Source organism: Alosa sapidissima, chromosome 1 (assembly GCF_018492685.1).
Source record: "Alosa sapidissima isolate fAloSap1 chromosome 1, fAloSap1.pri, whole genome shotgun sequence".
NCBI classification, from domain to species: domain Eukaryota; kingdom Metazoa; phylum Chordata; class Actinopteri; order Clupeiformes; family Clupeidae; genus Alosa; species Alosa sapidissima.
In genome coordinates, this window is record NC_055957.1 from 45,769,692 (window position 1) to 45,795,549 (window position 25,858).

General features: G+C 39.9%; 1 protein-coding gene and 1 long non-coding RNA gene across 2 annotated transcripts in view; one reads left to right on the forward strand and one right to left on the reverse strand.

Annotated features, from left to right (window-relative positions):
* Window positions 1-20,749, reverse strand: part of apol1 (apolipoprotein L, 1) — a 57,308-nt gene extending 36,559 nt beyond the window's left edge. Inside the window, exons 1-5 of the mRNA XM_042094321.1 lie at window positions 20,591-20,749; window positions 20,336-20,392; window positions 20,100-20,168; window positions 19,905-19,964; window positions 9,731-9,775 (exon numbers count right to left, since the gene is read on the reverse strand). Coding sequence (XP_041950255.1) covers window positions 9,731-9,775; window positions 19,905-19,964; window positions 20,100-20,168; window positions 20,336-20,392; window positions 20,591-20,593 — 234 coding nt within the window. The 5' untranslated portion in view covers window positions 20,594-20,749. The remainder of the gene's footprint in view (window positions 1-9,730; window positions 9,776-19,904; window positions 19,965-20,099; window positions 20,169-20,335; window positions 20,393-20,590) is intronic.
* Window positions 8,211-12,405, forward strand: LOC121711044. Its single transcript, XR_006032230.1, has 8 exons — window positions 8,211-9,853; window positions 10,329-10,416; window positions 10,530-10,618; window positions 10,801-10,869; window positions 11,023-11,218; window positions 11,308-11,467; window positions 11,802-11,877; window positions 11,972-12,405. It is a non-coding gene; the product is annotated as an uncharacterized LOC121711044 (long non-coding RNA).
* Window positions 20,750-25,858: the final 5,109 nt, after the last annotated feature.

The following is a 25,858-nucleotide window of genomic DNA, read 5'->3' on the forward strand; positions in this document are numbered from 1 at the left end:
GACAGGCTGGGTGCTGGAGAGGGCTCTGGACTCCTAACTTCACTTCTCGTCTGTGCAGTCGACTCAGAAGCATCACTTCAGTACTGATTCCGTGGTACTTTGACATTGTTCATACATTTAAACCTACTGCATTCAATAGTCCTAGCTGTCTATTCCAGACATGGTTAGCATACTGAACAAACATGAATGCATTTCAGACATTTAGAGTGGCCTTTTATTGTGAGCAGTCCGGGGCACATCTGTGCAATAATTATCATGACCTCTTTTGATAAGTCACACATGGAAAGTAGCCTTTAAATCAGCAGGTTTTGGTTGGATACAGATTGGATAATTAAAGAATATGGCATCAGTGACTGGCTATTATTTGAATGGACCTTGGCCTAACTGTTAATAACTACCTCAATGGGGTGTAGATATGAGCTTACACTGTTCCACTGAAAACATTAAAATACAAGAAATGGTTGTTCTACAGAACTTTGAATACACCAAATTTGATTTTGCTTATTGCCTGCATAAACAGGACATGTGCAAATAGTGGAATACGCCTGTCCTGTTTTCAGATCTGGAACATTTTGAAATCATTGAGCAGTGGCAGCTTCTGACTTCAAAGACTTTGTTCACCAGCAGACCCCTTGATTACCTTTATTTACAGCATTTGCATCTGTCAGTCTTTAAAGTGATCCAATATGTATTGACTATGTACTAGCTTAGTACATATTCGTTTTTGTTATTTTAGTTTCACAAATTCAGTGGTTACCTGCAGAGGTGGGACCAAGTCACTGTTTGGCAAGTCACAAGTAAGTCCCAAGTCTTAGCACTCAAGTCCAAGTCAAGTCCCAAGTAAATACAGAGAAGGGCAAGTCGAGTCCAAGTCCAAGTCTCATCAAAGCCAAGTCGAGTCCAAGTCCAAGTCCCAATCTTTTTCAAGTCCTGAACAAGTCATCAGGTACTCTTCACTTAATAATGGCATTATTAGACTATCGATCATAAATTTAAATCTAATCCACAGATTTTTTTTTTATAAATACAGATTAAAATATGTTCAATGTTTCGGTCTTGAAATCTTTTACGATATATGCATGCGCATACAATATACACCATGTGTATATATATGTGCATACCTGAGTAATCTGTACAAAACGGATAGCTACATGACAAATAAAAATATTGTTTTTCCAAATTTCGGAGCCCACTGTAAGGATGAGTAATAATTTGACTGATGGCATTTCACTGCGCTAGGCCACAGATTTGCCTGCAAACAATTTATTAGGCTGTCTGCCAGTGGCGACTCATAAGGGAAGCCAAGGTCAACACTTTTATATTATTTAAAAAATAATAATGACACAGTAATTTTGTTTCAAAGTATTCATTTCTTAAGAAATACTACACATGTGATGCTGTTTATCTCATTTGTAAATGGTGCACTGTCACTTTAAGCCCATTGTGTGCCACTGTCCACACATTCTCATAATGATCTTTTTTACCAGCTCCATTCCTATGGCTAGTCCACAAACTCAAACATTGTTTGTGCCACATGAATAGCACAATATTAACAATGATAAGCATTATATTAAGTTGGCACAAACAGCTTTCATTCCTTTGGAAATAGATGCATGTATGACATGATGCTTGCTTGACATTTTCTGTTTGCAATTAAATGTGAATTATGAGCCTGGTAGCCATGTAGCCACCTAGCTAGCTGAGTGGAATGCGTTTCAATCGGCATATCAATGTGCTTCATGTAAACAAATTATTGAATAGGCCTACTTCAAGACTCACCATTTCCATTAAACAAAGGCAAAGACAACTCTTCATATTCTTGTCCACTTTCCAAATCACAGTGAGTGCAGCCTATGTCATAGTGACCTGGATCTCATAGTTTATAACAGTAGTGAGAACCGGATAAATCCGCAATTTCCCCCAATCTCGTATTTGTTGCCTTCATGATTTCCTTTTATACGTTTCTTATATTTAAAAGAAAATATCAATCATCATCAACAATGACAAGCCAGCTGGAACCTGCCACTCGTTTTCTCTCCCTCTCGTGCGTGCTTAGATGGGGTTCTCAATTAAATGGAGTAGGCTAGCATAAGTTCAAGTTGGATCTTAATGGAGAGGACTCGAAAAGTATCATCTTTATGTAACATGCTGTTGGTGCATTTTGACATTGTAAACGTTCTCTAACAAGAGTGCAAATCAGTTTGCAGTAAAGCTACTAGTTATTAGCTAAATGTTGGTCGTTTCTCTGTCTCTTGGTGCCCTACACACAGTGCGTAACGCATGTGGGGGTAGCGGCAGCACTGAACTGTGCTCTGGACTGGCCGCTTGTCTCCGCTATTTCTGGGGGAAAGCATCTCTGGGGTGACTGGTCCACGATCAGGAAATTTAGTTTTTGACTCGAGACATGTCAAGTCGTCACAAGTCAAAGAGGCAAAGTCCGAGTCAAGTCTCGAGTGAATAGTATTCAAGTCCAAGTCGAGTCGCAAGTCATGCCGAATTTTATCAAGTCAAGTCTGAAGTCATTAAAATCATGACTCGAGTCTGACTCGAGTCCAAGTCATGTGACTCGAGTCCACATGTCTGGTTACCTGTAATGCTCAAGATATACAAGTAAAAAGTCACCTTTACTTCTGCATCTGGGTCTTCAACTCAACCTACTGACTGAAGCTGACAGATTTGTATAAATGTTTTTGAGAGCACAGGCAAATTGCTTTGATAGATAGATAGATCGATAGATAGATACTTTATTGATCTCCAAGGGGAAATTCAAGGTCTTGGTAGCATACAGACATCACACACAACATGCACTTACAGCAGAAATGGTAAATATAAGTATAAACATAACAAAACTCCACTGTACAATAGACAGTTGAAGATAAAAAAAAACCTAACAAAACTAAATACTGGCATGAGTTTTAATGTAATTCACAGTTCAGAAAAGTTCCATAAACATTTTCAAGTTCAGTGCCATCAACAGTAAGTTTGCTTTCTGATATTTAAAGAACATAAATGGGTTTGGCATAAGTAAAGGGTAGGTGTAACATTCATCAATAGACATAAAGTGAAATGTACTGTATAGTCTCAATGGGTTCAATATCACCACACCCCAGCCAAACCACTTCACCTGGACCTCTAGTCCCAGGTTAAGAGCCCATGGACCTACTTGCCGCCTCCTCCCCATGGTGAACTGCCAAAACAGAAAGGTAAACATTTTATTAGTCATACCTACTTACAAGATAATACAATAATGCAAACCAACACCACTTGTGGTAATCAACAAAAGTACAGTTGTTGTACAATGCTGTAGTACTATTGTGCGATTTGAAATGGGTCTTCAGTGACAAAGTACACTAATATTGGCATTGTTATGCAAAACACCGGACACTGTAACGGGATTTAACGTTTTGATAATAGCCTGACAAGGGGAAATCAGGCAAGCTAACCGAACATGAACGCTGGATCGTGAAATGGCCACCGATGAGAAATTTCAATGTCATCTTAGACCAAACTACCACTGACAACTTTAGAGCAATATAGCCATATATAGAAAACCAGCGCCCCAAGTGGTTGCGTTCCTATCGAAGAGCAGCTCCAATGTTAAAGGGGTGGTTCGGGATTTTGGACATAAGACCTTATTTCCAAGTAAGCAAGTGTGATATTTATCAGTGGAGACCGTTTTCAGCATGTTTCATCCAGTCCTTCTAATTGCAGAGTTCGCAGGTGCTAGGCTAGCGCAAGTCAACGGTATGTGCTAGCCTGCCACTAAAGACAGTCTTACCCACTCCAAAGTACACCTGAGGCAAATTCCAGACAATCGATGTAAATGTCTGTGTTGATAGAATAGTGTAAGAAATACAACTACCCTTGCATCGCGTTGCAATAGTTATACTTTGGTCCCTAAAGTTGTTAGTAGTCATTTTGCAACTCAGCGGCGGACTGATATTACCAAGGCTACAACTAGGTATCCCCATTGGAGTGCACTTTACTGTTTACTTTTCGGCGCAGTACTACTAACCGGAGCAAGTATAATTCCGCCGCTGCTAAGAAACTAGTCCCTCAAAATGTAATGCGATCGTTGAAATGCAAGGATAGAATAACGTTAGAAATAACACTGTCAATACAGACATTTACATCGATAGTCTGGCGTTATAATTTATTTGCCTCGGGTGTACTTTGGAGTGGGTAAGACTGTCTTTAGTGGCAGGCTAGCACATACCGTTGCCTTGCGCTAGCCTAGCACCTGCGAACTCTGCAATTAGAAGGACTGGATGAAACGTGTTGAAAACGGTCTCCACTGATAAATATCACACTTGCTTACTTGGAAATGAGGTCCTATGTCCAAAATCCTGAACCACCCCTTTAAAGGAGAATTCCGGTGTGATATTGACCTAAAGTGTATTGAAACATGATACCGAGTGTGAACGTATGTCTCATAGCCCATCTCGACTTGTCCCCTGCACTCCAAAATCTGGCGCTAGTTAGCCGATGCTACCAACAACTTTTTCAGTAGTGGTGCTTCGGCATCGGGCTAGCCATGCAAATAAATAACTGTTTTACACCCATTTACGAGGCTCAATGTATCTCCACACTTCATTGGTAGACTTCCTAGGGCCCTGACATTTAAAACGAGACATTGAGAACTTTGAAAAAGCACTGGTAGTTTACTTACAAGACGATTTATACAGACAGTATCTTTACGAAGTTTAACGTTTGCAGCCATCTTTAATTTAGTCACGATAAGTCGAGCAACGAGTAAGAATGAACAGCTATGATAAGGGATCAGATTCCAAAAATAATTCAGTGGAAATGCATGGATTCCAGTTGCTGCTACTGGAAGAAACTGGAATCCATGCATTTCCACTGAATTATTTTTGGAATCTGATCCCTTATCATAGCTGTTCATTCTTACTCGTTGCTCGACTTATCGTGACTAAATTCAAGATGGCTGCAAACGTTAAACTTCGTGAAGATACTGTCTGTATAAATCGTCTTGTAAGTAAACTACCAGTGCTTTTTCAAAGTTCTCAATGTCTCGTTTTAAATGTCAGGGCCCTCGGAAGTCTACCAATGAAGTGTGGAGATACATTGAGCCTCGTAAATGGGTGTAAAACAGTGATTTATTTGCATGGCTAGCCCGATGCCGAAGCACCACTATTGAAAAAGATGTTGGTAGCATCGGCTAACTAGCGCCAGATTTTGGAGTGCAGGGGACAAGCCGAGATGGGCTATGAGACATACGTTCACACTCGGTATCATGTTTCGATACACTTTAGGTCAATATCACACCGGAATTCTCCTTTAAGTCCCATAGACCTATTTTTTTTTAAAAATACTGTGAAGCCAAATCAGCGATCTTATCCACCAAAAATATTTTTCAGTGTCTATACAGTAATAATCTTCTAACTGTGAAAATGTCAGACCATATTTTGCCTTATTTAAAAAAATCGAAATTGCTCCTTTTGTTTCATCAACGAACTACAAAAAAGCCACGTGACTTTACCCTTCGACGTTACTCACGGTAGCATGGTTTGTTTATTAGCCTGGTTAGCATTGCCACTTAACACTTACTGCCAGCTCTTCATGTGAGTAGAAGCACAACACCAGTTATCCAGACATAAAGGTTATCACCATGCGGTTTACATCACCTTCCGTTATTACAAAAATATGTAAGCCAGTTAAGCAAATTTCTGTATTGATCAGTTAGAGATTAAGCGCCCAAACCTGTGACGTCACATGCAACTGTAGTTTGTCATCACCATGTTACGACAAAAACTCAAAACAATTCAACTGATCCTAAAAATAAGGTATGACCACTTGAAGCAATAGAGGTGACCCCAGTGCCTAACATATGGAAGGCATTAAATTAAGATCCCAATGTGCACCGAGATATATTTTTTCTAAAAAAAAATCCCATCCCCTCCACTAAACTCTAGGAACGCAACCACTAGATGCCGATGAGATTACTTTCCCTCCCTATAACCTTTTAGCATACAACATTAAAAAGCGTCTGAACATGGCATTAAGAAACATACATGAACTTCACATTAGCAGATCAAACTTACCAGCAATGTTACAGCAACGTCTGTGCCAGTCCATCTTGTAGGCCTAACGTTAGCTGAGGCCGCTCGGCTGACGACGAGGCGGGTTCACCGGCTGCTCAGTCTCATACAAAGCCCCGCCCTTTTACCCATATATGGATTGGCTAGGAGGTAGGCGGGGTTAGGATTTCCCAAGGTTTTCCAAGATGGCGCCGCCCATACCCCCTGTCACTCCCCGATGTGAGTCGCTACCGGATGTGAGTCGCGCATGCGTCACTTTGCGACTACCAGTGCTGTTAGCCACAGAATGACATTAGCCTAAACAGCAGTAATGTATTATTTAGCGTAAGGCATCACATTTTCACGGCATAATCTCTAATGTCAGTTCTAGATTAGAGGCTGAAGTAGCCTGCTAGCGAGAGACTTCTGTAATATCAATAAAAATTGACCTATAACGAAGTTTGTTCACTGCTGGCAAGTAAGTAAGCAATCAAGCACAACAAAGGCTGTCACTTGAATGGCGTTTGCTAACGTTAGCAATCAAACAATCTTAGATAGCTAAAACGTTTTTGAAACAGAAAAGTTAATTATTTTATGGATTTCAGTCGGATCCCGTTATGCCGTAAAACCTATCAATCTGAGCATGCGTGACTCACATCGGGTAGCGACTCGCATCGGGGAGTGACACCCCCCATAAACGGCTTCATAACGTTCTTCAGAAAATCTATGGGTGACGTCACAGACGCTTTGTCCATATTTTTTACAGTCTATGGTTCTTAAGAACCAATTGGGGGTGCTATATAGAACCATGCAGGTTCTTAGCCAAGAAAATTTAACCTTTTGCCTAAAAAGGGTTCTATTTCATGCACGCCAGGGTTATTTGAACTTCAACGAATTTTTATGGAACCATTCTGGACTTGATTTTAACGGTAAGTGTCACGAAACTTGTATCTCCTTTTATCACCCATTTAATAGTGTTTTCTGCAAACCACTGTATGAAGCGATACTCCTTTAAATAAAAAATAGGGGCGTTCCCCCTAAACGCCTGTGGGCGTTTTGGTTTCGTCAGCTGTCGAAACAGCTGTTAGTTTGTTGTTAACGTTAGTGTAGTCTTGAATAACGTTAGCAGTAGCTAGAAACTATCTTATCAGTTATCTCTACTAGCAGATCCATCATGAATATAAGTTTACTTCTTACTTGTCAGGCTAACAATAAAATCAACTATCGCTTTTTTATCAATGATTTTGACCGTGTATTCGGTGTTGATGTTCATTGACATTCTCTAACGATAAACAATGTTAGCGTGCTAGCTAGCGGATAGTTTAGCACTAGGGAGTTGAGATAACTAGCTAATCAAACGTCAGCCAGCCAACAATCCAAAGTGATACGGCAGCAGTAACATTTCACGTTTCATTACCAGACTGTTTTGTTCATTTACAAGGAAAACCTTATATAGTTCTATATATACAGTCTATGAGGAAAACATGTCATCAAATAAATGGTGTTGGGTTTTGTCATTGGCAACACAAAATTGTCACAATAATATAAGTCAGCTAACTAACGTTATATTAATATTAGTCAGCTAACTAACTAATATTTTCGATGTACATGTAGATGATGAGGATTGTGATTGTGAGTAAATGGAAGATCTTTGCCAACAAATGATTTGGACACACTTTTGTCTGGACTGAAACAGCATGTGGCTCTTTTTATTCTCCAGGTGAAGGTTAAGTCTCCAGGAGAAGCATCTTTTAACAAAAGTGACGCAAGACACAATTGTCACAAATCTACAATTTGTTTTGAAGTTCTTTCACCAAAATTATAGCCTGACGAGCCAGACCCACATTAAAATGTAGGGTCTGGGCACTCACCGTTCGCAGTGCTCAGTCCGAGGGGCGGGATAATCAGTTGTCTTTCAAATTCCCTCTGCACGCAATAGGACAGCGGCAGCGCTATGAGTCCCATGCGTTTCCCACCAGCGGAGCTAGTTGGCTAGTTCAAACGTTTGCCAACTTATTAAAAGCTTAACACATGTCACACTGTTCGCCAACAGCAACATCCATCTTATTTGTTTTCAAGTAGCAGGGAATTCAAGCCAAACCGTTGCAACTCTGCCATCAATCATTATGTTAAGCCCACCTAACGACTCTATACACGATTTCATTGGCCTGATTGAGTTTCGATTTCTGGAGCTCACAAGCCAACGGAGAGTTGCTAGACTAGCCGATTAGAGGACCACGAAAACTTGGATGTTTTGCTGTCCAATCGAGTATTCGATTCTGTATTTGAGTATGTGCAGTCAGAGTACAAACTTCTGCAGTATAGTAAACAGCATCTTCATCTGGTAGAGCCTGTGCAAAAGGTTCTAGGTAGTAACAGCCAGGGTGGTGAAGATACCTTTCAGTAGCCTATATACCAATAACTGATGTTCTAAAGACCCATTTGGAGAAACAGGATATTTTTGAGTCATTCCAAAGGACCTGTGAGAGAGCCCCAAATACTTTTCTTTTAAATTACTTCACTGATGGGGAGATTTTTCAAGGAAGTCCTTTTTATGGCTATATAAAGTATATAATATAAAAATATATATTATATAAAGTATATAATATAAAAATATATATTCTAGTATTGTGAGATTGCATCTCTACACTGATGAATTTGAAGTTGTAAACACTTTAGGCTCCAAAAAATCAATTCACAAGCTAACAGCATTTTATTTTACAATTGGCAATCTTGAATCAAATTTTAAATCACAATTGAGGTTCATACACCTCTGCATACTGGTGAAGCACAAATTACTCCAAAAATATTCATATAGAGACATTTTACAACCCCTTATCGATGATCTTAAGACTTTATACACTGATGGGCTCTGGATCTCCTTGAATCAGCAACATATAAATTTAAAGAGCGCTCTAGCTACTGTTTCAGCAGATAATTTATCAGCGCATAGCTTGGCAGGATTCACCTGCTGTTTTAGCAGTGGACGTGTGTGCAGATTTTGCATGGTCACTTATGTGCTTGAAGTCCCATGTGAATGAAGACAAACTTATAATCCGATCCGCTCAGGTGCACAAGTACCATCTGGAAGCACTCAAGGAGAGTAGTGAGGTTTCTAAACAGACATATGGTGTGGTCAGCAAATGTCCATTTAGTGAGCTGGACTACTTTGATGTTACAAGAGCATTTCCACCTGACTTGATGCATGATTTCTTGGAGGGCATTGTACCTGTTGTGATTTGTCACCAAGGCATTACATTCCAAGCATATCATCTCACTGATCGACATCAATGCTGAGTTAGATGCTTTGAAAATAGGAAGGAACGACAGGAGCAACATCCCACAGCAGTTATCTCAAAGTGTCTTAAAACAGACCAGACTACAAGGGTCTGCAGCACAGAATTGGTGCCTCTTCAGGATTTTGCCATTTCTTATAGGACATTATATCCCACAAGGTGAGGTCCACTGGGATATTTACCTGAAGTGTCGAGAGATAGGCGAAGTAATATTTTCCCCCTCCATAAGGAAGGGGGTAATCCCTCTTCTCTGTCAACAAATAGGTGAATTCCTTTCTGATTTCCAGTCTGCATTCCCCGAGACTTTCACCCCCATATCTTATCCACTCTTTTTAGACAAGAACCCCCTGTGTCTTATATGACCCAACCATGGCCAGCAGTATTCAGTCTGCCCACCTTCCCTCCTGAACTGCAAGCTGCTCTCCAGAGGAAAGATCCTGCCTTTAAAAAGAAGGACAAATCACATATACGGGCATTATTGATTCAAGTGCTGTTTGATAATGTCACTAAACACACTTGGTAAGTTTAGTTCAAAATATAAAGCAGATTTATTTTTACTAAAAGTTATTTTCCATTTTCCCAGGGGTTTATAAACTTCCAAGTTTTAGGGCCTGCTTACACAAAAGAATTGTCACAGTTTTCTCTTGGTCAGTGGTGTAATGGCGTTATTTTTCACAGTTTTCTCTTGGTCAGTGGCGTTTTTTCCTAGGTTTCTCTTGGTCAGTGGCGTATTGCGTTTTAGGTAGTGTACGAACGCGCCAGACCACTTCTTAGGTTGTTAATTACCACACCCCTTGGCGCATTATTTAAAAAAGAGAGGTGCAAAATACGAAAATAAACTTTGCGCTGGGAAAATAATGAGTTTTCCACCATGCACCAGGGTGGAAAATAGGGAACGTAGTCTGAGACTAGTCTGTGATTATAGGATGAGATTAAAAAGTCCTAAAGTAGGCCCTTAGGATGCATTTCACTAACAAATAATTATCTGTTTTAGGTATCCCAGTCACAAAATGTATGGAGATGTCCTGGGGAGTTTGATTACAAAATGTCCATTCTTAAGAGATGGCAGTTCATCTGGACATGTACGTACAGTACTGCTACTTGCAAAGACTCTTTCTGTTTTGGTTATTTTTTTTATTTCTGTGTAAATAATGTAATTTTACTATTGCAATTTGCATTGTATCCTTGTATCTAGGAGACATTGTTAGAGTGCTTCCGTAACAAATTCAAGAAGGAAAGGATTCCACTTGTGCACAACTCCACAGTCCTCCAAATGAAAAAAAAGTATGGAACCAAAAAACGAATGGTGGAGCAAACATCCTATGTGGACACTACCATCGAACCTGAGCTACATTAGGCTATTTGTTTTTCTGATCTTTATTCTTTTAAAAGTGTCAAGTACCAAAAGTGGGTTAAGAATGTTATCTTTACTCATCCTATATGACATGAATTACTGTCCATTTCAGATGGCAAAAAGGAGAGAAGAATTACTGGATTATTCAGCATCACACAGTCACTCCAGTTCCTCGCTTGAGGTATTTTTTGTATTCCTTTTCATACTTCATTATTGTTGAGATACAAATAACAAGTACCACACACATGCAAAAGAGTAACGATGAGTTTGTAGAGAATCAGCCACTCTACTGATTTGATTACACTTGTTTTATAAAATTGTGTTTTGTTTTCAGGTTTTAGAGCTGGAAGCAGTTGGAGAGGATGACACCAGTTATCAAGAGCACCTGAATTTCATCTTAAGGGAGTTGGCCAAGAAGCAACCAAATTTGGCAGAAATTAAAATCAGGATGAGGAGGACGCATTGAAGCAATGACTCTCCCAACAAAGAAAGTCATGGAGATTTTTCCATTTCTTGGCATCCCACAGCTAGTGAGTAAATTGTGCACAAGACAGTTAACACAATACCAACAGTGGTTATATTCTATTTATCATTCACTCTTAATTTGTTCTCCTTAAAGATGCATCATGAAATGCAAATGAAATTTGGGATAGACATGGACAGGAGCTTGCAAACTGCAATACACGAGTTGGCCCCAAGAATCATCAGGGTGGTGAAGGAGGGCAGCCAGAAAAGGTTTTCACCCTCCCTCCTTGAGCCAACAAATGAGAGATTAGAAAGTAGGTGTCTTCTGTGATCAAAAGTCTGAAAACATTCTTTTGTTTATGTAAACTAAAGCACATTGAATGACCTCTGTGTATGAAATGCGCTATATAAAAAAAAAAGTTGACTTGACCTGACTTGAGTTGACTCTCACACAAATTTAAGTTTTAAGAATCACTGAGAAAGAGAATCACAGAAGGAATGGAAAGATATTACTATGTATTATGTATTTTTCTTGCTGGAATGTTGAGGGATAATTGGTGTTTATGGTACATTTCGTTTTTGCGATGATGACCTCTGTGAATGATAATCTAAGCATGATGATTAATTTGGGTAAATGTCTCTTAACAGATGCTGCACTGCTGTTGTTGCCGGAACTCTTCAAGGAGAAAACAGATACATAGATACTTTATACCGTGTTGAAGATGTAAGTGTGGTCTGTTCCTGTTCCATGATTTCAATTCATACCAAACTTTAAAATGACCATGCCCTGATGTTTCCCCTACTTGTTTCCTCTACAGGAAGTCCACCCCTGCCCAACTGTCGTTTTCCATGGCTCCCTCAATGTGCTCAAGGCAGACACCATCAGCATCAGGCTTGATGGACTAACATTAACCACTGGGAAAATGACCATAGCCATAGACCATAGCCATAGCACTCGAGTACCTCTTCAGCACTTATTTCCTGTTCAATGCATCATATCCCGCCCCTCTTGTAAATACTTTAACATTCATTCAGATATTTTTATTCTAACACTGTCCTAACAAGAAAAAAATCCCCATCCCTGTTCTTAAAATGTACAACCATTTTATGTCATTTGATTAAATATCCCCTTTATTCCCTCGATAAATTATATATTTCTATCTTTCTTTCTTTTTTCTTATACTGTAGCTTGTTACAATAAACACATTTGTTACTTCTTAAAACCTTTGTCTTGTTTCATCATTTTCATGGCATTAAAGTTGCTGATAGAGCACATCAATTAAGCTATACTTTAAAATAAATATAATTTCTTAAAATATTAAGTCATTGATTAACCTAATAATTAATTGATTAATTAATATTATTAAAAACATATTCAAAGAACCTCTTATTGGTTCTATATAGAACCATTTTGTTTAGGCTTTAAAGAACCCTTAGGGGTTCCTTTGATGAACCCTTCAGAAAGGTTATATATAGAGTGTCCCAGTGACTTCCGTTTTACTTCCGCTACAAGGGACCTATCTTTCAAAAAAATATGAACGGGAGTTAATGGAGAGATAACAATTATTTTTTGGTTCAGTTTGAATTGTGCCACGAATTTCACATATGATGTGTGTGAATTTAAAAGATAATTTTTCACGTCAAGAAAGTACTGTTGTTCGATAGACTTCAAAAGTTATGTTGGTTTTGTGCGAATAATTAACGATATGATTAGCTGTTATGCTAGTTAACGGTTGCATCTTGCTGCCTGCAATATCACTTAACAGTATCTAATGTACAGTCTATGGACGAATACAACTTACCTGATGTGTTTAATCCTCTGACTCATGGTATTTTCATCGGCAAGGAAAGCCCAATTAAGACCTGTTGCTGGTATGCTTGTACAATCTAGTGTGGCTGTGAATGAGCTAACGTCACTAGCGCGACTGATGGGTTTGTAGTCGTGGGAATTACGATCTTTCACAATGTTGTAATTCAATAGTTACGAAACAAACTGCAAATGTCTTTACATGAAAATTTGTCTTTAAAATGGACAAACATCATATGGGTAATTCAAGGCACAAGTCAACCGGGACCAGAAAATAATTTATTTTTCGCCATAGACTGGCGTTCAAAATTTTTTGAAAGATAGGTCCCATGGAGGCAAATGGAAGTGGCGTCACTGGGACACTCTATACCCCTCAGCACTAGGCTTGTTCGACTTCGGCTGAGTCTGACTTGGTCTGGCTTTCTACGTAAACGTGATCTTCAGAGGCTAGCCGGGAGGAGCTACAACAGAGGGCAGCTCATCCCGGACAGGCAGGCTACAGTCTGTCTGACGTGACTCGCGGGAGATATCGCGGAATTTTGTTTGCAATAAACACAGCAGAACTTTCATTCCTACTCATTAAAATGAGCATGATGACTGACGAAATAAATTCTTATGATGTAGTTTAAATAAACCACTGTTGTCATACAGTTAACAGGCCTGCTTTGTAGCACATAAATTCAATATCAAGTGTTTTCCCTATATGTGTGTCTATCTATTTAACCAACAGCAGAAAATAACAGAATATCCAAACATTTTCAGTAGGCTAGCCTACCATTGTTGCAGAAATCACGTATGAGAAGGTATCCCTTCGATTTCTGTTTATTTTCGCATATTCCAACATAAAGAAGCAGCATGAGACTTCTGTCAAAATCGTCATGAGGACATTCCTCCCAAATGGCCCTATCACGTCTTTGAACTGACGTCATGAGGGCGTGTTTCAGCTCGTGGAAGGCAACTGCAAGATCTGTCTGCAGGCTAAGACTCCCGCGATATTTTAAGGTCATGTGACATGGTGTCACGGTGGTAAGTCCCTCCCCGGCTGACAGAAGTCGGACAAAATTTCTAACCAGTAAGCATTGCGTCCATCCCAGTATGCATTGTGTTCAACCCAGCATGCATCACATCAAGTCAGATCTGCACAGATCTGCCGCAAGTCGAACTCGCCTACTATTTCAAAACGGAAATACGTAACAAAGCCGAGTGCAAGTAGCGAATTAGCACTAATTAGCACCATGTCAGAGCAGCAATAGGGCGAAGGAGTTTTTAATCGTCTTTTTAATGCTGCAGCCTATGCAAGACAGGAGCTGGCAGCAAGAATTGATGATTCAATGTTGCTTTGATTTTTTCGATTACAGCCAACACCATTATGAATGGAGTTTCCTGTAGATGGTGCTGGTGCATGTAGTAGCCTAGGCCTACTAATTTATGTAGGCTACGAAACAGAGATCAAGCCAGTTGATAACGTGAGGGTCTAATAAACTACATGGTGTCCCCGAGTTTTCGTTATTTTAGATGTCAACAAGACATTACAGCCATGACTGCTTCTTCTTCTTCTATTCATAGAAATAAGGAAATAAGCCCACTTCTTCTTCGATTATGTTGGGGAGGGGAAATTAGCCTACGGACAGAGAATGTCTAACAAGACGGGCTCTGCTACGGATCTAAAGAGCAACGTCTTGCACAATAATTTGCACTAGTCATAATGACGTTTGAGATATCTTCACCTTTCATTCTGCCTAGTGAAAACTGAATTAAAGATATCTGCAATTGTCATTTAAGATGTGTGACGAGTTGAATGTTGGAACACTGGATGAACATTTATGGAGCAGCGTCGACCAAATATAACTGAATCGTGATTTACACGGCGGCAAAGTGCGATGCTGGTGTACGGAGTTGTATTGAAAAGAATGGAATCTAATGTAAATGAATGTCGAAAGCAGAGTGCATCGCAAATAGTAGCAGCCAAAGAGGAATGTTAATAACAGAACAAGTGATGGTGATAAAATCTTTGGCGGCACACAACTAATGCGTCAGCCTAGGCTACTACTCTTTGGCTGGCTCGTAAGCCCAACCAAGTGTGTGCAGCATGCCTTTACGTAGCCTAGCCTACTAACGGCGCATCATCATAAAGATACATTTAATCTGCATCACGCCCCATTTTAGCGGAAAACATGTTAACATTGATCCAATGGGAAAGATAGCTAGTAATCACACGTTGACGTTGACATCTAGTTATAAATTCACAGGACATTCAATCATTTTACTAACACGGCAGTTATGAAGAATTATGTTTATGTAACTTGCTCATGTCGAAACGATGTACATTACCAACCTAATTCGTTTGCAATACCCCATGCATGTATTGTACACATTTAGCATGTAGCCACACTTACCATAATATTCCATGCAAAACGGTTAGCTTGCTGGCTAGCTAACTGTGGAACTTCAGTATAACATAGCCAAGTATCTCCTAGTTGTAGGAAATGGGCTACGTTCATATTACAAGTGATAGAATGAATGTGTGACTTATGTTTAGTTGATGTTATGACATGTAAAGTTAAGCTTGCTGAACTTAATTATAGTCAGCCATGGGCAGTTTGACTGTGCCTATCTATACATTCGTGACACTCCTGTTAGTAAACTGGAAAGAGCAAAACATAGGAACATCATCACATTAATCCCATAAACACACAGATAACTCTTACACCAACCTTATTTTGTGCCTTTTATTCACGTTTGTTTCAAGATTTAGTACGTTTATTATAAGCCCTTTTCGCTCCCCACTTTGATGCAGCATAGATTTCCATTATATCAGTCATCTTTCCCCTAAAAGGGGGCGTGTACGTGCAGCACATACAATGTTCCATTCCATCCGGTGTAGCTAGATCTGGTGTGGTGTTGTAGTTGTTCTAACGTTACTAGTTGTTGCAACAGCATGTGAAAAAACTACAAAGTTTGTTACACCAAAAAGAACGTTAATCTCGCGATAAAGAAATTGACGCCGTTAAAATAGGTTTACATTAACGCTGTTAATAACGCGTTTAACTGACAGCACTAATTTATTTATTTATTATTAAACAAAACAACCTGTCAGTTCCATGCAGTTTTCAACAGCTATCAAGAAGAGAGGTCATGTCATGGATTTTTGTGAATGTTTCTTCTTATACATATGCATAAGTTTAGTCTAGTTTAATCTAGTTCATATGATATTCAGCTTTATTGTCAATGCACAAATTAAATACCAGTAGTCTAAAACAAAATGCCATTTTACCCAGTGGTGCAAATAACTGACATGTCCAAAAGGGCCTTCATGAAATGCGTTGCTAGACTGTTCATACACATTTTAACGGGCCAAGTTGAAGAGCTACTGTCCGTTATTGTTTGTGCAAATAATATGCTGATTTATGTTCCCTTGCATTTTGCAACTATGAAGTCCATGGTTAGTCTGGCTTTCGCCAGACCAAGCTCAATCTTTTAAGAAATCGAAAAGGAATCACCGGCAGATCAGGCTGAGTTCACCCAGCCTAGTCCATGGTAGACGCCCGATAGAAATATTGTTTAATTTTGCGATTGAGATATCCACGCACTGGCGCCCCCCCTGCAAAGTGTTCATCCCCGGTTTCAGAGCTATTCTAAATGCAAAAATGCATAGAGGGAGTTGACAAAACCGTGACTGTTAACAAACTATAAGCTATATAAGGTAGGCCCTATTACACAACATAAATTGTCACTAGGCTATGCTGGCGACCCAAATAAAATCTCCTTTGGGAACCAATGGCTTACAGTATCAAGCGGACTTAAGCTGCAACCTCTTGGCGAAAAGTTAATCGTTTTGCATATCAGTAGTAGGCCTAATACATTTCACGCAGCTGTGTGAATCACGGAAAGCGACACTTCTAAATGGAACCCAACCCACTGTACAGTAACTCAAGGTCTGTGGCTAAAGCAGCCATAATGAAAGCGTTATCATTGTTTGGATACTTCACACACTAGGGCTGGGACAAACGATTATTTTTTCGATGCATCGATTAATCTAACGATTCATTTTTTCAGTCCGATTCGATTTCGATTCGATTATCTCCCCATTAATTGACTAAATAGCAACTTATACATGTTGATTTACATATCTGAATGAAAAAAACATGAATTCCTTAACATTGCAATAAATGTTTATTGCTCTTAAAAGACTATGCAAGTGCAAAGTAATGTATTCTTAGTCAGAGGTAGCATTCAATAAAGTTCAGTAGTGTATAGGTCTAATTGAGTGCCTGTCACTTTAAGACGTTTGTGGGGGAATCCTTGCAATTGTAACATTAACACAGTTAAAAGGCTGCTGATGTGTGGATGCAATTCATAACGTAGTTAGTTCAAATAACGGTTTGTACTTCTCCTTGGGACAAGCACTTTTGAGTCTTGGAAAACACTTTTCCATTTACATCGGGATTTTGCAAACATTCAGTGTCAGAGTCAATAAAATGAGCCCTGCATGAGTAACGAAATTGACAAGCAACTGTAAGTAAGCATGCTAAACTTGACATCCAAACAGTATTCTAACGTTAGCTTTGAGATACTGCTTGATTGCATAACTTAACTTAGTTCAGTCTCCTCAATGTCCTTTGTTGTGATAAGACCTTAGCAGAGTTAACTTTAATGCAGCAGTTTTGAACAAATTTGCGCAGCATGGTCACGATGCTAAGCAGATTTAATAGCAATTTAGCCCGCTGTGTTCTATGCAATGCTTCTATGTGGCAACAGCAATCCTTCAACAATCGTGAATATTTTGTTAAATGCACATGCAGAGGAGGGGCAGCGGGAGAGAGTGGGCGGGGTAAGGAAAGGCTGTGTGCGTAAAAAGCGCAGCTCAATGAAAGGATTTTATCTTATCTTTAATTTAAATAGTACATTAACATCAACATAGAACATCAATGTGTGGTGGCTGGTTTTGATTTCGTGCCGCCCAGCCACAGATTAGTCAACGTATGGGAACACTGAAGGTGTAAAATTAAAAATATTTAGCGGCACACGTTATGCTTGACAAATCGATGCGCATATTTTGCGTCTACGTATTTTTTGCGTCGACGTCATCGATTACGTCGACGCGTTGACCCAGTCACACGCACGTGTTTTTTAATCGCATAGACTACTATTACCAAGCTGGAATCAAACCCCTGTCACACCCTAAACACGCACTTCGAACAAACAAAAAACGTCTAGCCATAGGCAAAACTGTATTGGACCGGTGTAACGTTGGTACTAAATCATCCATCGCAAAGAATGATTTTTGTAGCATGTGCAACAAATATGTGTAGGTACAGCCCTGCCCTGGATACATCTCTCAACGTACGCTTTAAAACATTTGGTTTAAATGGAGATCACGGGTGCGTTAATAAATCCACATTGCGGCGAGTTGACACAAATTATTCATTTTGACGAATTTATGTAGTTTCAGTCCTAGTTACTTTACTTTGAGCCATGCTCTTCCTTACTTAAATCACCTTTGAAAATAGAGGATTGAAGTAGCCTATATGGGTGTTTGGGAATGAACGTTGACTCAGATGCTTTTTGAGACTTTGAGCTAAATGTCCCAGCCCGGTGTTTAGGATGCATCATAAACAGGTTATCTTTCAGGTAGCCTATATTTTCCATTAGAAAACCATCACGTAGCGAACGCGTTGTGGCTAACTCACTTAGCTCCTGTTAGTAGCCTAGGTTATGGTCATAAGCAAATGAGATGACAGTCGAAAGATGCAATTAGTGCTGTTATCAATTTTCTTGGTAGCCTATAACCGCATTTATGGTTTTCTACAAATACATCAATAATCAAATTGGCCTCCATTTTTACCTACTCTAGGCTATTGATAACTTAAGATTAACGTAGCCTACCTGCAGTAAAAACCAAGCATGTCCGATAAACATTCTCAGATTTATTCGGCTTCAAGAAGAAATGGGAATTACATGTCATGCAGAAATCATCCTACCCTTATTAGACGTTCTCTGCGGTAAACTACAGTCTTGTCCTTGTAGGAAGCGTAGTCTCTTTCCAACCCACTTTAGATCAACTTCCAACAAAATTACGTCTCACTGCAACGATGCGCCATCTGGTGGACAAACGACTACGTGACGCCAATACTGGAAATGCAGCCAAATTATTATGATGAATATTTGGTTTTCCTTTAATCCTACTGAATTTGTAATTATGTATCGGCCGTTGTAATTGCCGATACTGATGGTATGTGCGTGCCTGTGTGTGTGTGTGCGTGTGTATATGTGTGCACCACCATCTACAGGCCAATGAGTGTACAGTCGCTAAATGTACACATGTACATTTGTTAATTTGTTATTACAATGTTAATTTATTTAGACCCCACCCCCATGGATGAAATTCTACGAAACTTGGCATACCCCCAGAGAATGTCAGGTTAATCATACACATAAAATGTGGTGCAGTTCTGAACATCTTAACTGAAGAGAGGGGCGATTAAAGCAGAATGATATTGCATTTTCATTTTTTACCGGGGGGGGGGGAGTGCAAATCACAAATGAGTGATTATGGGCTAGGTTGATGTGGGCCCTTGAGACCAACATACCATAAAAATGTCTTCATCCTCGGTGCCACGGTTCAGGTAGTTATTTAGGAAAAACTGCATTTTTTGGGTTTCGGGGCCCCCGGGAACCAAACGAAATTTTTCCGTAAAGGTCTAGTGGGGCTACATACCTACCAAATTTCATGTGCCCTGGTGGTTTGGTGTCCCGGGTATCGTTGACCAAAAATTCAGGAAGTAGATGACGAAAAAAAAAAAAAAAACTTTGACAATCCCTATATGACCGCTTCGCTAGCGGCGGTCATAATAATTTTAATAATGAGAATAAATCGGATAACAGTAGAGTGCATTTTCATGCACTCTAATAAATAATAGCCTAATATACTTTGAGATACCTACCTTCAAGCTGCTGTTGTCGGAGAGATTATCATTGCTTTTTGAGAGATTGCCATTTTGTTCCTGTAATAAATGATCAATTACATTGCATATAAAAAACATGTTGCTATTCACTCAAAACTACACTCATAAGGCACTGATTTTTCATTTGTTGGCAAGATGTTGTCAATGTTGCCAGAATCATCATAAAATTCTCACCTGTGCAGGTCCAGAGCTTTCTGAGATTTTTGATGCCCTTTTGAACATTCCACTAAACGCACTTTTCTCCTGAGAACAGAGTAGAAAACGTTTAAGGGTTTTTATGTGCCTTCTCAAATTACACAGTCTAGGGCAGTTAGTTGCCAAAGGTTATTTGGGTCAACCCGACACCTAAAGGCGCAACGTTAGTAAAGCGAAATCTGTGTCCCATTCCCACCCTCTGAAAGTTTTCTCACCGTCCTTGTGCCCTCCTCACATTCCAAATCCAACGTCTCATATCGACCTCCCCATTCCTGAGGATCGAAGGACAGAGAAATCATGATGACTGAGTCCAAACCGTGTAAACTCATGGGCATAGCCTAGGTTACATCAGTGATGTCGACGACAGGCGAAATGAAACTACTAGTCTGGTGTGTGCGCTAGTCTGCGACTAGTCGAGAAACGCAAGAATACTATCACATGTAGTAGGCTATCTTGTTGTTTTGACTTACCATGTTACCTCGTAGTAGCCTTTATAAAATATTTACTAATACAATGTGTGTGGACTCTCTACCAGGTTCAGATACACGTAGACAACGACACAGAAAGGTCACTAAGAGCGTGATCTCGAACGAAATCGCAGTTCCTTATTCCTGGCGATTCGCTCTCTGTTTTCTCCCTTACACCCCGCCCTATAGCCTACCCTTGATGTTTGGCAGCTCCTCCTTCCACCAAGACAACATGGAAAACTTACAGTACAGGTGCGCAAGGCCAAGGCAAGAAGAAATCGGTGTTCAGTGTAGTGCGTCACCTCACATGAGAGTGAGCAACATGTCCAAAATATTCGCTTTTATTAAGTCTATTGCGTTGTTTTATTGGTACCATCACACTTTATTGTAGGCTACTACTATTGCTCTGATGTTATTGATCTAAACAGACGCGAGGTTATCAGGGGGGTATTCCAGAAAGCAGGTTTACTGGCTTAACTGGGTATGTTAACCCAGAGTTAGCGGTAAACCTGGAATTTGTTCCAGAAAGCTCAAAAATGATCAGGCTATAACTATGGTAACATAGGCTCTGAACTGAACTGGGTATGTAAACCCAGAGTAAACGGTAAACCTGGGATTTCAGTTCCAGAAAACTCAAAAATGATCAGTCTATGTAAGTAACTATGGTAACATAGGCTCTGAACTTAACCTGGTAGGGGGTATGTTTTGTTCAGGTTATGTTAAATTATGTTCGGTTATTTTAGTGCATGTTCAATCAGGCCGCTATTTTTACACTTGTCACGCAATGGCGTTTCATTTTGACGAAGGTCCGATTGACAAAGAAGCACAAAATCATATATCAATCAAATATTCATCCGTGCAATTCACCGTGAGAGGGCGATAAGACCACGACATCACATGATCCATTCTTTTCCAAACGAGTTTTTCAAGAGCGCTAGAGTTTTTCAGCTGAATCCTAAATATAGGCTACTTGAAAAGCATTCTCCATCCCTACATTACGCATGGTGGATTAGAATAGAATAAAATAAATCTTTAATGTAGGCTAGCTATAGCCTACACCATATGGACATTTGTGTTTGGCTCACCAGACACAGTGTTGTGCCAGTTCACAGCTTTTCTGAACTAGTTCAAGTTCAGTTCATACATGCTCAAAGTGAACAGTTCACGTTCAAAGTTCACAATTTTAATTCTGAACTAGTTCAAAGTTCAGTTCATTTTACTTTTTTCGTGAGATATTTAAATAAATACTTTTTTCACACTACGAGCTAGAAATCGCTATACGTTCTTTGAAGCTGCTCATTAGACATTTGCTCATGACACTGCAATTGTGGGTTTCTTACCAGGTGATAAAACTTGCAGCAGTAGCCTACAGACAAGTTAGACCAGTTCTATACTTAGTGCAATGAAATCCAGCCCTCGGCGCTCTCGTCGTTACCTGCTACGCGGCGTTACTATGCCTACCCCGCTCTGCTGCAATTCATCACGGGTAACGTGCGGAAGCCAGTATGCTATTCAACTATTCTCAGCCGGACACTACGTTGCCCGCAATGCATTGCGCACACAATGTCAAAACCATTTCTGTCTGGTGACACATGATTTAAGCGGCACCAGCGAGAAAACAGGAGGGAGGAACTTTCTCTCGTTGCGTTTCAAAAGAGAAAACATATGTCACTCAGTTAACAAATTCCAACGTTCATTTACAGTGATGTCTGCCGTTCATGACACATAATGTGAACTAATTCACGTTCAAGTTCTTTATTAAAAAATGTGTTGCGTTCAGTTCAACGTTCACGAAAAAATGAGCGTGTTCAATGAACGCGTTCTTTTGAAGTCGTTCACGCACAACACTGACCAGACAGATGGACAAACAACATCTCAGACACATTGAAGATATAGGCTAATTAAAGTACAGTACAAAAAAGGGGAAACATAGCCTATAGAAAATGAATAAATAAGTTTAAATATAGCTGTACAGCTCAGCCTATGCATGGTGTCACTAAGTTTGGTTAAGAATGCTGATGGCATTTGGGATAAAATATTTTTTAATAGGCTATACACACGCTCTCCGACTGGGAGTTTTTGTAGTGTTGGAGACGCAGAGCATATCGGCAAGCTGTCGGTCGGTGCGTAAAGTTTGCCTTGCGGTAAAGCAGTTCCTGCGCAACTTCATTTGTTTTCCTGGACACAAACCCACGAGGATCATTAAAGTGTAGTATCAACAACTGGCAGGTCAGCATCACTTATTACATTTTCCAAATGTGCACCGAAATGTGTCCAATAGGCTACCCATGCCTTCCGACATTCACCCTTCCGATGATGGAGCGCAAAAGTTTAACTTGGCCCACAGCTGCAGGACCCGCGTTAAAATAGAAAATTACATTTCGGATTCTCAAAGAATTCTATGGCCCACTCAATCTGTGACAACTAAGCTAGTTTAAGAAAGCATCATTCAAAGCAGTCAATACAATACGTGATGTCCAGTGAATTATTTAATTGTTCTTTTGACATTAAATAGGCTATCTTAAACATACGCATTTACACGGTCAGTTAGGCTATTCTCTGCCAAGCAAGGTCTCGGACGCAGGCGCTTAAGTATTGCTCTTTTTTTGTTATTACAGTTCTCTCCTCCTCGTAAGCCTCGACTACTCCGCCTCTAAAAAATACGGTGCTCAATTCCTTTCGCCTGTTTCACTCATGATTTTACGGAGCCCCGGATATGTCATGGGGAAAAAAAATAATAAGTTGTGGCCACGAAATAGCAATTCGTTCCCACAAAATAATAAGTTGTGGACACAAAATAGCAATTCGTTCCCACAAAGTACTAATTTGTGGCCACGAAATATTAATTCGTTCCCACGAAATAGTAATTCGTTCCCACGAAATAGTAATTCGTTCCCACGAAAAAGGTAATTTGTGGCCACAAAATATTAATTAGTTCCAACGATTTAGTAATTTGTGGCCACAAAATATGTATTATCTAACGTGCACTGGACAGCTGGGTGAGCAAAGCCCGTGTCTTTTCTCATCACTCCCCACCAGCTCTCAATTCTCTGGTTTGCAGTAGGGTACAACCGGGACGATTGAAATGAAACACACGGTTTTCTCCGAGTGCAACGATGATAGACAGACATCATTTGGACAAAACATAGAGCATATTAACCTCCGTTGCTCAGCCAAATGCCATCCTGTTACGTCCTGTTATCACGGAGTTACAGGCGATAAACGATTTCTGATGGTCACCAGTTTACTTCATTAGCGGTTTATTTTTTTTAATTATTAAAGAGTGTTTTTCATTTAAAGGTTTGACTTCATGCTTATTCAGTAGAGCATTTAGTGCTCTCCCCAATCCCAGACGTTCACATTGCATGTTTGTTTGTAATGGATGCAAAACAGCCTATAATGCTAAATGTCTATGGGGGGACGATTGAAACACCTATTTCATTTGTCCCGACCAGGCAGTAAACCCCATTTATTCTAAGTCAATGCACACATATCTGTGTTTATACTATATTTTATGCAGGTGAGACATGGAAAAGCAGTTTTAGAAAGATGCAAATATATTTGGGGCTATCAGGTAGGGGGTCGAGTTTTGCCATGTTAACCTATGGAGACTGACGGCCTTGCCGGCCGATTTATACAGACAGTATCTTCACGAAGTTTAGCGTTTGCAGCCATCTTGAATTTAGTCACGATAAGTCGAGCAACGAGTAAGAATGAATAGGTATGATAAGGGATCAGATTACTCGTTGCTTGACTTATCGTGACTAAATTCAAGATGGCTGCAAACGCTAAACTTCGTGAAGATACTGTCTGTATAAATCGTCTTGTAAGTAAACTACCAGTGCTTTTTCAAAGTTCTCAATGTCTCGTTTTAAATGTCAGGGCCCTCGGAAGTCTACCAATGAAGTGTGGAGATACATTGAGCCTCGTAAATGGGTGTAAAACAGTGATTTATTTGCATGGCTAGCCCGATGCCGAAGCACCACTATTGAAAAAGCTGTTGGTAGCATCGGCTAACTAGCGCCAGATTTTGGAGTGCAGGGGACAAGCCGAGATGGGCTATGAGACATACGTTCACACTCGGTATCATGTTTCAATACACTTTAGGTCAATATCACACCGGAATTCTCCTTTAAGTTTTATCTCAGTGTTTATTAAACCTCCTTTCTGGAATACCCCTCAGAACAGTAGGCCGTGTCAACTTGGGTGAGATAAGAGAGCTGTAAAATCATTTAGATGGATAACATAGGCTAATCAGGGCAAATTTAGTGACAAAATTCAGTCGACCTTTGTGTTGACTCTATTAAGAAAACGGTGCTCAACGGAAAAGATACTCAGAGCAATTTTATGTGAAATGATTAGACCAGCCTTTCCCTTAAAGGAATTATACGGAGTAAAATGCACTTTAGATCAATTTACGGATGATTGGGAGTACATATGTTGAGTTGACATCAAAATCATGTCATTCGGATGTGTTTTCAGAAAGTTCGATTTTACCGTTTTTAGTCAAAACTCGTTAGCCTGGAAGTGACCAGGGCATATCATTTCGCGCTACAAAATGCTATTTTTATACCTCTTCTACAGTTCCAAACAACATTACACTTACGTGGTAGTGAGTAGAGGGTCCATAAAGCCAAACTGAAGTATCCCGAGGTCTTTATGTGGTCGGATGGAGAGTCCAGAATGAATTTCATCAAGCCAGTACCTTTCCGGAAATGTTGCTGCTGCAGCTGGCATCTTTAGGGGAAAGTCTGTATAGGAGGAGTCGATTGCATCACGTCGTTGCACGATCACGTCATGTGACATTTCAAAATTCCAACCTGTTTGTAAGCTAGGGTTTGCTGTTGCATACAACTTCATTTCAATTTCGAAAGAAATACTGGACTATGTTTTTTTTTTTTTTTTTTAAAACAGCGACGAAATAGTGAATTTCCAGAGCGTATTCACACTCGGCAATCGACTCCTACGGACTTTCCCCTAAAGATGCCAGCTGCAGCAGCAACATTTCCGGAAAGGTACTGGCAATAAGGGATAACTGCACCCTGGAGAGGATTGTGAAACAAACCTCATTCAAAAATGTGGGGGAGATTCACAAAGAGTGGACTGCAGCTGGAGTCAGTGCTTCAAGAACCACCACGCACAGACGTATGCAAGACATGGGTTTCAAAGTTCAAAAGTCTTGGAAGCTTGAAGCTAAGACAGTATATTTAAGAGGTCATACATTATAACACAAAGGTAGAGTGTTTTGCGATTTGCAAAGGCATCAAGGAA